Source organism: Entelurus aequoreus, linkage group LG05, assembly GCF_033978785.1.
Source record: "Entelurus aequoreus isolate RoL-2023_Sb linkage group LG05, RoL_Eaeq_v1.1, whole genome shotgun sequence".
NCBI lineage: Eukaryota > Metazoa > Chordata > Actinopteri > Syngnathiformes > Syngnathidae > Entelurus > Entelurus aequoreus.
In genome coordinates, this window is record NC_084735.1 from 12,583,910 (window position 1) to 12,596,409 (window position 12,500).

The 12,500-nt window shown below is 38.5% G+C and overlaps 1 protein-coding gene across 3 annotated transcripts in view; it reads right to left on the reverse strand.

The window, feature by feature from the left end:
* The window catches only part of sgip1b (SH3GL interacting endocytic adaptor 1b), a 67,356-nt gene that overhangs the window by 225 nt on the left and 54,631 nt on the right, over positions 1-12,500 (reverse strand). For all 3 annotated transcript variants that reach the window (XM_062047102.1, XM_062047100.1, XM_062047099.1), the window contains 7 exons: positions 10,482-10,593; positions 6,034-6,189; positions 5,821-5,953; positions 2,977-3,179; positions 350-414; positions 118-282; positions 1-46 (listed from right to left, as the gene is read on the reverse strand). The exon at positions 1-46 is cut by the window's left edge and continues 225 nt beyond it. In XM_062047102.1, coding sequence (XP_061903086.1) covers positions 24-46; positions 118-282; positions 350-414; positions 2,977-3,179; positions 5,821-5,953; positions 6,034-6,189; positions 10,482-10,593 — 857 coding nt within the window. In that variant the 3' untranslated portion in view covers positions 1-23. The remainder of the gene's footprint in view (positions 47-117; positions 283-349; positions 415-2,976; positions 3,180-5,820; positions 5,954-6,033; positions 6,190-10,481; positions 10,594-12,500) is intronic.

Sequence of the window (12,500 nt, forward strand, 5' to 3'; positions counted from 1 at the left end):
ATAAACGCAGCAGCAGTCACAGTCTAATTGTCTGCCAAATATTTCCCTGCGGACCAAAGAGCATTGTGCCCAGGTAAGAACATGCCCGGTGAGGTGAATAAAGGATCTTTGACTGACCTGCAGAGAACCTCTTCTTGATCAGGGACAGCCGGTAACCACTCCCCAGCAGCTGCACCTGGCAGCCAGACAAGGTGCTGCCCTCGCTGCTGAAGTCCACCCCGAGCTGGGAGCCCGCACTCCCACCCTCCGTCATCTGGAAGCGGCCCAGGAGAGCCCCCACTCCTGTACCACACGCACGTCAAACCGTGATGCATGCTCCGAACAAACTGAAAGTGAAAGTGAAACTTGCCTCCATTTTCCGACCTATTAGAAAGGCTGGGGATCTTCCACTCTATGGTCTGCTGCTCTGCATCCCTGTGGACGAAACACAGCGTTCACGTGGCCCCGTTTGTGGTGGCTTACCTGACACACGAAACGTGACAACATTGGGCAGGTCGCACTACACTGCTTTAGAGTGTTGAATGTTCAAAATGTGTTTTGTGGCAGTTCCACGTCAGTGTTGAGTGGCGCTTTCCATCATTTCCAGCAGACCGCATTGCAAAAAGGGTCATGTGAGATCCACCCATCCCTTCCCTACCGCAGGTGCAAGTAAATGCTGCATAAATCACTGTTTCTCATGACACTTTAAGCCCTAGATTGGTATTTAATATCATTGAACTTATCATGATTGAACTATTCAGCTACCATCACGTCACCGCCTCACATTACACTCAACTAATTATTGATTATTGTTTGAAAATAGCTTGTTAAAATCTTTGAGGTTTTTGCACATCACTTTTTGTATGATTTTGTAGGAAAAAAACGTGTTTTTAAAGATGAGTTGGACATATTTAGATAATATGACAATAAGACATGACCACACAGTAGGGGGCGCACTCCACCATCAAAGCTCCCAATATTGACATTTTTATGTCTTACTTTAATCAATAATTAATTTTTTTAAGTTTTGTTTTTGTTGAGTTGTAAACATGACATAACTTGTCATTGACTTCAAAATCATTATAAATGAGTCAAATGTCTTTTTACTTCATACAGATGAGTTGATTTATTTTGATCGTCCTTTTCCTTTTTCAAGTCCAGAAAAATTCCAGGAATTCCCAATTTTCCAAAGCCTTATTTTCCACCTCTTCCTGGAAAGTTTTCACAGTCCACATTTTCCAACCGTTTTTGACCATTCCACCTTCAAAACATTCCTTAGTTGGGACAACTACTATTTATCTTTTCGTACAAATTCCCGGTTTTCCCGAAATACCCATTTAAATTCAAACTGTTACTACGTCAACATTTTTCAACCATTTTGAAAAATTCCAACACCAACCCATTCATATCATCTGGGACAATTGTGGTATTACCTATATTTTTAAAAATTCCAGTTTTTCCCATATCCCCAAATTTCCAGGAAATCCCCACTCAAATGAATGAAGGTATTCATAGTTATACAATGCCATAAATTCTCTAAATTGTGCGCCATATTTTACCCTCCAACCATCAACCCACACTACTCTTCCCATATATCGAAAAAAAACCATGTTGTCCATTTCCCCAAATTACCAGTTTTCCCAGAATTTCCAGTAATTTTCTCCCAAGTACAGACGAATGGGCAGTATACAAACCACATTTCTCCCCTGATTAGAACAGTTGCAACATCCACTCACCTTGGACAATCAAACTACCATTTTTCAAGTCCAGAAAAATTCCAGGAATTCCCAATTTTCCAAAGCCTTATTTTCCACCTCTTCCTGGAAAGTTTTCACAGTCCACATTTTCCAACCGTTTTTGACCACTCCACCTTCAAAACATTCCTTAGTTGGGACAACTACTATTTATCTTTTCGTACAAATTCCCGGTTTTCCCGAAATTCCAGGAATTCCGAAATACCCATTTAAATTCAAACTGTTACTACGTCAACATTTTTCAACCATTTTGAAAAATTCCAACACCAACCCATTCATATCATCTGGGACAATTGTGGTATTACCTATATTTTTAAAAATTCCAGTTTTTCCCAAAATCCCCAAATTTCCAGGAAATCCCCACTCAAATGAATGAAGGTATTCATAGTTATACAATGCCATAAATTCTCTAAATTGTGCGCCATATTTTACCCTCCAACCATCAACCCACACTACTCTTCCCATATATCGAAAAAAAAACCATGTTGTCCATTTCCCCAAATTACCAGTTTTCCCAGAATTTCCAGTAATTTTCTCCCAAGTACAGACGAATGGGCAGTATACAAACCACATTTTTCCCCTGATTAGAACAGTTGCAACATCCACTCACCTTGGACAATCAAACTACCATTTTTCAAGTCCAGAAAAATTCCAGGAATTCCCAATTTTCCAAAGCCTTATTTTCCATCTCTTCCTGGAAAGTTTTCACAGTCCACATTTTCCAACCGTTTTTGACCATTCCACCGTCAAAACATTCCTTGGTTGGGACAACAAAACTACCATTTTGCTTTTTGCACAAATTCCCGGTTTTCCCGAAATTCCCGCAATTCTGAAATACCCATTTAAATTCAAACTGTTACTACGTCAACATTTTTCAACCATTTTGAAAAATTCCAACATCAACCCATTCATATCATCTGGGACAATTGTGGTATTACCTATATTTTTAAAAATTCCAGTTTTTCCCGAAATCCCCAAATTTCCAGGAAATCCCCACTCAAATGAATGAAGGTATTCATAGTTATACAATGCTCTAAATTCTCTCAACCTCTAAGCTCACACAACTTTCTCAGAATTTACAATAGAATAACATAATGCATTAAAATAAATATAATATTATTAAATGTAATTTTGACCATTCCTCTTAATTGGACACCAAAACTAGCATTTTTCTGTTGATTATTTCAGACATATTTCCTCTTTGTTCCTCATGACAAACATTAGAGAATGTGAGGGTTCTCACCAGGTGGCAGGTGGGACCATGGCCTGGAGTGTAGCCACGCCCCCGTCCACCGGAACCAGGAAGTGGACGTTGTGCAGCGGCACGGGGTGCGCCATGGCCTGGGCGTTGTATTTGTAGTCTATTCGCAGGTCTGTGCAGTCGGCGTCGCCACGCCAACTCACCGCCAGATTGAGAGGAGTGGATTGGATGCCGTCCGCCGACACCTGAGACGCAGCGGACCAAGGATTAGATGGAGTCATATAAAACCATATATACTTATTACACTTATTGTGTCACCTAAAATATAAATATAACGTTGTCTTCAGTTATTGTCCCGAGTTTTGCATCGTTTCCTGTCCTGGTGCTCTTATTTTGGTACTTTGCTTTGTTGCACCTTCACTTTCTGTTGAGTTTCCTCCTGTCTATTTGTAATCAAGTCCATTGAGGTTCACCTGATGCTCCTTGCCAGCGCTGGAGTCACGCGAGTCGAGCGTTAGCGCTTTCTTTCTGCCCTTTGTTCTTTGACTCGCACGTCGCCGTCTATCTCTGCAACCTGGGGTCACTCCATCACCGTGACACATATTTCTTCCACATTGGATCGGTTTAAGAATCTTTATTGTACAAAGTGTGGGGCCATTTTGATATTTTTCATCATGAAAAATAAATGAACAATTTATTTCAAGGGGAAAAAAGTACGAGCATCAATATTTACCAGACTATAAGCGGCAACTTTTTTTCCTACGCTTTGAACCCTGCGGTTTATAAAAACAGTGCGGCTAATTGATGGATTTTTCTTCGCTAACGGTCATAATGTTTTGCATTCAACAAAAAGTTAAAACCCCGACAGAGACACTGAAATGGTGTAATTGTTCTGCTATAGCGCCATCTTTTGGACGAGTTCGCTCACTGCAGATGCTGTGAGTTGAACGTCTACAGCAGGGGTGTCCAAAGTGCGGCCCTAGGACCATTTGCAGCCCGCAACTAATTTCTTAATGGCCCGCGGCACAATTGTTAGCATTCTAGTATTAGCGTTCTAGCTTTTTTGCTAATTTTGTAGGTACACACCTCAGTGTCAAATATTTTGTTACCTGCCAAATGATACCTGCTAGCATACTAATGTTAAAAATGTTTTTTTAGCAAATTTTTGTAGGTATACAACTTGATGCATGTTAACGTCAGCAGGCTAGCAGGTACACATCTCACAGTAAAATATTTTAAAGTGCTAAATTTAGCTTGTTAGATTATCTTTAGGTAATTTAGCAGGTATGCAGCTCAGTGGCATACATTTTGGTATTTCACTAACTGTAGGCATGTTATTGTTAGCATGTTAACATAGTACTGTTAGCATTTACATTTACAGAATCTTTCTGTGTAAATAAGTCATTTCACAACGGTTAATATATGGAAACGATATTTTATTTTTTAAAAATTTAGTGGGTGTGGCTTATATAACGGTGCGCTCTGTAGTCTGGAAAATACGGTAATTTTCCACCAAAAGGGGGGTAAAACATGTTATTTTGTAGACTAACAGATACTACATTGCTTTATTTGGAAACAATTAAGGTATGTAAATAAACATTTACAGAGTATTTCTGTCTAAATAACTAATTTCACAACGTATATATCTGCGACTAATATATGGAAACAATATTTTATTTTCAAAAAAATGTAGTGGGTGTGGCTTATATACCGGTGCGCTCTGTAGTCTGGAAAATACGGTAATCTTCCACCAGATGGGGGGGGGGGGACAGGACATGTTATTTTGTAGACTAACAGATACTACATTGCTTCATTTGGAAACAATTAAGGTATATAAATAAACATTTACAGAGTCCTTATTTGTAAATAATAATAATAATAATAGATTTTATTTGTAAAAAGCACTTTACGTTGAGCAAACAACCTCAAAGTGCCACAGTAAATAACTCATTTCACAACGTATATATCTGTGGCTAATATATGGCAAAAATATTTTTTTTCACAAAAATTAAGTGGGTGTGGCTTATATAACGGTGCGCTCTGTAGTCTGGAAAAATACGGTAATCTTCCACCAAATGGGGGGAAAACATGTTATTTTGTAGACTAACAGATACTACATTGCTTTATTTGGAAACAATTAAGGTATGTAAATAAACATTTACAGAGTATTTTTGTGTAAATAACTCATTTCACAACGTATATATCTGTGGCTAATATATGGAAACAATATTTTATTTTCAAAAAATTAAGTGGGTGTGGCTTGTATAACAGTGCGCTCTGTAGTCTGGAAAATACGGTAATCTTCCACCAAATGGGGGGGGAAACATGTTATTTTGTAGACTAACAGATACTACATTGCTTCATTTGGAAACAATTAAGGTTTGTAAATAAACATTTACAGAATATTTCTGTGTAAATAACTCATTTCACAATGTTTATATCTGTGGCTAGTATATGGAAACAATATTTTTTCCCAAAAAAATTGAGTGGGTGTGGCTTATATAACGGTGCACTCTGTAGTCTGGAAAATACGGTAATCTTCCACCAAATGGGGGGGGAAACATGTTATTTTGTAGACTAACAGATACTACATTGCTTCTTTTGGAAACAATTAAATTATGTAAATAAACATTTACAGAGTATTTCTGTGTAAATAACCAATTTTCTAAACGTATATATCTGCGGCTAATATATGGAAACAATATTTTATTTTCAAAAAATTGAGTGGGTGTGGCTTATATAAAGGTGTGCTCTGCGAGCTGGCACACCACTCTTAATTTTCCCTCAACAAGATTGAATAAGTTGCTCTTTGGAACACATTTTGTGGAAATAGTTGTAATTGAATGATGTGAAAATGGCGTGAAGGACATGATGGATGATAGATACCTGATATTTGATCATATCTACATTGTAATATGTTGCCTGCGGCTTCTGCTCAGCTACTTTCTTCAGATGGCCCATCAGGTTGGGCATGTTGACCCAGAACTCCTTGGTGTCTCCACCCTCTGTGGGCCAATCACTACAAGGGGGAGAAGATTTCATACTCTCTCTTGACGGATGGACTGGGGTTTATTTCAGATGTTTGGGTTCCCCACCTACCAGCACAGCAGCTGTGGATTGGGGAGGACCTGCTGGAGTCGGGTGTAGTTGCTGATGCTGAAGATGAGGACGGGCTGAGTGGGGTGGTTGGCAAAGTGCCTGGTGATGCCTGCAGGGAAGGAGAGCACCATCTCCCCGGTGATCTTCACCACACACCTGCATCAGCAGGAGACCAACATTCTTAGAAGTTCTCATGTTCTAGAACATTTCTAGCAGGGTGTTGTTCCACACTGAAAGATCAAAGCGTGTGGATGGTTTTGCAGTCATAAAAGTGTTTAAAATAGGTCATATTTTACTTTTTTTTTAATGCTTAAACCTCTAGAACAACTTCAAGTCTGTCTGTCAATGTAGAGCTTGGTTTTTTTGTTGTTGTTTTATTTTGACACAAACAAATACAAAATAAAAAAACACTTTTTTATGGGAAACACACTAAATCTGGAATATTGGATGTGAAGTATTTGGAGCAATAAGTAGGTCAATAATCTGTAACACGACTGATTTTGATTCGTTATTATATTTTGAGCAATGACAGTTAAAAAAAAATCCTGCTGAGTTTTTCTTTTTGTTGACGTCGTCTCTCTATCTTCTTTTTTTTGCCTTTTTCCTACTTCCTCCTGCTGTGGTCCAAACATGAAATAAATCATGTAATACGTCAAATACAAATAAGTATCCAACACTTCTCTTTGGTAAAGTAAATATGTACAGCAGATGTAGCTCATCTACATAAATACATTTAATAAACAATAGGATTTGCCTGAGTGGCTGACAAGACCTGTAAACAAAAAAATCCACAAAAATGATTCGGGATCCAAATAAAAGTGTTAAAAATAAGTCATTATTTTTTAAAATTTTAACCTTAAAATCTGTAGATCAATTTCAGATATACATGTCAATTATAAGCTTTATTTTTTAATGTTTTTTTTTTTTTTTTAATACCTTCTTGTCAAATAAACAATTTTTTGTTTTGGCAAAATATGCAATATTTCCTCCAAAAATATTTCTGAGTGAAATATTTGATGTGAAATAATTGGAGCATTAAATAGGTCAATAAGACAACAAAACATGTAAAAAAATATAAATAGATAATAATAATAATTTTTTAAAAATCCACAAAAATTATTTGGCATCCAAAAGTGTTAAAAATAAGTCTTAATTTTTTTTTTAATTTCAACCTTAAAATCTCTAGATCAACTTCAATTATAAGTTTTATAATTTTTTTAATACCTTTTTGTCGAAAAAACTATTTTTTGTTTTGGCAAAATATGCAATATTTCCTCCAAAAATATTTCTGAGTGAAATATTTGATGTGAAGTAATTGGAGCATTAAATAGGTCAATAAAACAACAACACATGTAAAAAAAAAAATTGTTTTTAAATCCACTAAAATTATCCATCCATCCATCAATCTTCTTCCGCTTATCCGAGGTCGAGACGCGGGGGCAGCAGCCTAAGCAGGGAAGCTCAGACTTCCCTCTCCCCAGCCACTTGGTCCAGCTCCTACCGGGGGATCCCGAGGCGTTCCCAGGCCAGCCGGGAGACATAGTCTTCCCAACGTGTCCTGGGTCTTCCCCGTGGCCTCCTACCGGTCGGAAATGCCCTAAACACCTCCCTAGGGAGGCGTTCGGGTGGCATCCTGACCAGATGCCTGACCTCATCTGGCTCCTCTCCATGTTTAATTTATTTGGGATCCAAATGAAAGTGTTTTTCTTTGTTTGTTTGTTTTTTAATCTTTCAAACTGAAAATCTCTAGATCAACTTCAGATCTACCTGTCAAGTCTAAGTTTTATTTTTGTTCATTTGTATGCCTCTTTTTGTCGAATAAACTATTTTTTTGTTTCGGCAAAATGAGCAATATTTCCCACCAAAAATATGTCTAAATGTAGTACCGGTATTTGATGTGAAGTAATTGTAACATGAACTAGCTCAATAATATGTAACACCACTGATTTTGATTCAATATTATCTTTTGAGCAATGACAGATTTAAAAAAAAAAAAACAGCCTGAAGGGCAGATTTGTGTTATCGGAGTCAACATTGCAACTTTTTCTTGTCACATTTCATTTATCTGCTCTTTTATTTCACTTTTTTTGTACAACGTTTGTCTAATTGTCATCTTTTGACTTCCCCTAGTGACCCACAAAGTATCAATAAGTGTCATCTTCTTGACTTCCCCTGGGGACCAACAAAGTATCTATAAGTGTCATCTTCTTGACTTCCCCTAGGGACCAACAAAGTATCTATAAGTGTCATCTTCTTGACTTCCCCTAGGGACCAACAAAGTATCTATAAGTGTCATCTTCTTGACTTCCCCTAGGGACCAACAAAGTATCTATAAGTGTCATCTTCTTGACTTCCCCTAGGGACCCACAAAGTATCAATAAGTGTCATCTTCTTGACTTCCCCTGGGGACCAACAAAGTATCTATAAGTGTCATCTTCTTGACTTCCCCTAGGGACCAACAAAGTATCTATAAGTGTCATCTTCTTGACTTCCCCTAGGGACCCACAAAGTATCAATAAGTGTCATCTTCTTGACTTCCCCTGGGGACCAACAAAGTATCTATAAGTGTCATCTTCTTGACTTCCCCTGGGGACCAACAAAGTATCTATAAGTGTCATCTTCTTGACTTCCCCTAGGGACCAACAAAGTATCTATAAGTGTCATCTTCTTGACTTCCCCTAGGGACCAACAAAGTATCTATAAGTGTCATCTTCTTGACTTCCCCTAGGGACCAACAAAGTATATATTAGTGTCATCTTCTTGACTTCCCCTGGGGACCAACAAAGTATCTATAAGTGTCATCTTCTTGACTTCCCCTGGGGACCAACAAAGTATCTATAAGTGTCATCTTCTTGACTTCCCCTAGGGACCAACAAAGTATCTATAAGTGTCATCTTCTTGACTTTCCCTGGGGACCAACAAAGTATCTATAAGTGTCATCTTCTTGACTTCCCCTAGGGACCAACAAAGTATCTATAAGTGTCATCTTCTTGACTTTCCCTGGGGACCAACAAAGTATCTATAAGTGTCATCTTCTTGACCTTCCCTAGGGACCAACAAAGTATCTATAAGTGTCATCTTCTTGACTTCCCCTTGGGACCAACAAAGTATCTATAAGTGTCATCTTCTTGACTTCCCCTAGGGACCAACAAAGTATCTATAAGTGTCATCTTCTTGACTTCCCCTAGGGACCAACAAAGTATCTATAAGTGTCATCTTCTTGACTTCCCCTAGGGACCAACAAAGTATCTATAAGTGTCATCTTCTTGACTTCCCCTGGGGACCAACAAAGTATCTATAAGTGTCATCTTCTTGACTTCCCCTAGTGACCAACAAAGTATCTATAAGTGTCATTGTCTTGACTTCCCCTTGGGACCAACAAAGTATCTATAAGTGTCATCTTCTTGACTTCCCCTTGGGACCAACAAAGTATCTATAAGTGTCATCTTCTTGACTTCCCCTAGGGACCAACAAAGTATATATAAGTGTCATCTTCTTGACTTCCCCTAGTGACCAACAAAGTATCTATAAGTGTCATCTTCTTGACTTCCCCTTGGGACCAACAAAGTATCTATAAGTGTCATCTTCTTGACTTCCCCTAGTGACCAACAAAGTATCTATAAGTGTCATCTTCTTGACTTTCCCTGGGGACCAACAAAGTATCTATAAGTGTCATCTTCTTGACTTCCCCTAGGGACCAACAAAGTATCTATAAGTGTCATCTTCTTGAATTCCCCTAGTGACCAACAAAGTATCTATAAGTGTCATCTTCTTGACTTCCCCTGGGGACCAACAAAGTATCTGTAAGTGTCATCTTCTTGACCTTCCCTAGGGACCAACAAAGTATCTATAAGTGTCATCTTCTTGACTTTCCCTGGGGACCAACAAAGTATCTATAAGTGTCATCATCTTGACTTCCCCTGGGGACCAACAAAGTATCTATAAGTGTCATCTTCTTGACTTCCCCTAGGGACCAACAAAGTATCTATAAGTGTCATCTTCTTGACTTTCCCTGGGGACCAACAAAGTATCAATAAGTGTCATCTTCTTGGCTTCCCCTAGTGACCCACAAAGTATCAATAAGTGTCATCTTCTTGACTTCCCCTAGGGACCAACAAAGTATCTATAAGTGTCATCTTCTTGACTTCCCCTAGTGACCAACAAAGTATCTATAAGAGTCATCTTCTTGACTTCCCCTAGGGACCAACAAAGTATCTATAAGTGTCATCTTCTTGACTTCCCAGAGGGACCAACAAAGTATCCATAAGTGTCATCTTCTTGACTTCCCCTGGGGACCAACAAAGTATCTATAAGTGTCATCTTCTTGACTTCCCCTGGGGACCAACAAAGTATCTATAAGTGTCATCTTCTTGACTTCCCCTAGGGACCAACAAAGTATCCATCTCTCCATCTCCTGCTCTCCCAGGATGGAATGTGGACCTACTTACTTGCTGGGGTCGGCGCCCTTGAAGTAGGCGTTGATGGTTTCTGTGAAGGCAGCGGCGACTGGAAGGGTGTCTTGGGGTCCCATGGTGAGAGGACTGGGTCCTCGTGAACACCCTGAAGAAGACATACGCACACATCACTCACAGAGTTCTCACACACAGCAGCTAGAAAAGAAAAGGGGTTGCATGTGAACGAGCAGGGAGGATAACGTGCACGATGCGCCCCAAAAAGGTGAAAACACTGCACATGTTAAATAAACTTCCAGAAAACTACCAGATCTATTCTGATGGCTTCAATCAAGACACCTGCAAACATCCTGAGATGAGGATAAAAGGACCATAATGCCACTCTGTATCAAAAATGGAACTGTTGTCTGCAGATACCGCAATTATTTCTTGTTTGGACATCCTGGTACTAACGGACGTTCAACGCTCGCCCAGTGGTGTCCAAACTACGGCCCGCGTCTTCAATTTGGCCAGCAAGGCTCCATGTGTTCAACAAAACATGGCAGAGTGCTTTCAAATTCATCTTAAACACCAGGCGGTCTCTGAATGCTGCATATTTGCTGCCATCTTGTGGACAAAGTGAGTAAATCAGATCAATGACCTTTGAAATAATATCACAACATTCACTTATATGACACAATCCAAACAACCTTCCCTAGTCATGGTGGAAAAAAAGGAACCAACATAAATGGTCATACATAATTTGCTCACTGAACTTTGTGGATATTATTATATTTCTGATAGATTACAAAACTTTAAGAAGGTCGTCACGGAAGTAAACAAGGTAGGAGTCAAACTTTTACATACTTTTAATACACTATTAAATATACATCCATTATATTCATTATAATTTCATCATATTAATATATAAAGTACCACTGATAGTCACACACACACTAGGTGTGGTGAAAATGGTCCTCTGCATTTGACCCATCCCCTGGGAGGTGAGGGGAGCAGTGAGAAGCAGCGGTGGCCGCGCTCGGGAATCATTTATGATGATTTAACCCCCAATCCCAACCCTTGATGCTGAGTGCCAAGCAAGGAGGAGCAAACTACTGTACATATATACATACACATATAAACACACATTATATACATATACAGTGGGGCAAAAAAGTATTTAGTCAGCCACCCATTGACAATCAATGGGTGGCTGACTAAATACTTTTTTGCCCCACTGTATATAGTAACTTTACATACAGTCGGCTTTCGGCCCCCAGTCAAATTGGTTTTGCCCAATGCGGCCCCCAGGTCAACAAGTTTGGACCCCCCTGCTGTAGACATTGAACTATGTGGCTATCTAATAGAAAATACATATATAATGTAGAGCATGATGTCCAAACTTGTTGACCTCGGGGCCACATTGGGTTAAAAAAGCAGACTGCATGTAAAGTAACATTATATTCATATATATATACACACATAAGGAATTTGGGTTTAATATATATATATATATATATATATATATATATATATATATATATATATATATATATATATATATATATATATATATATATATATATATGTATATATATATTTAGTATATACACATGCATACATATTACATTAATATGATATACATATATAATACAATATAGACACACGGTCTATACATACATACATACAAAATATATATTTAAAGTGATATAGATATTAAATATACATGTGATACAATTAGATAAAGCATGTGAATAATCAAAATGACGACACTATTTCACTTTTAGTGACAATTGTAAGGCAACACCTGTTTTTTGTTCTTGTTTCTTCCAGCTGTATGTTTAATTCACCTGTGCTGATCACCTTTACAAGAATCTTTTTACATGTTGTCGCATGGACGTGCACACACACACACACACACACACACACACACACACACACACGCGCACACACACGCACACACACGCGCACACACACACACACACACACACACTCTCTGAAATACACACATTACGACACAGCAGAGCGTTGATTGTGACGTAACAATCATTTGTACAAAATTGAAGAATGTAGAAT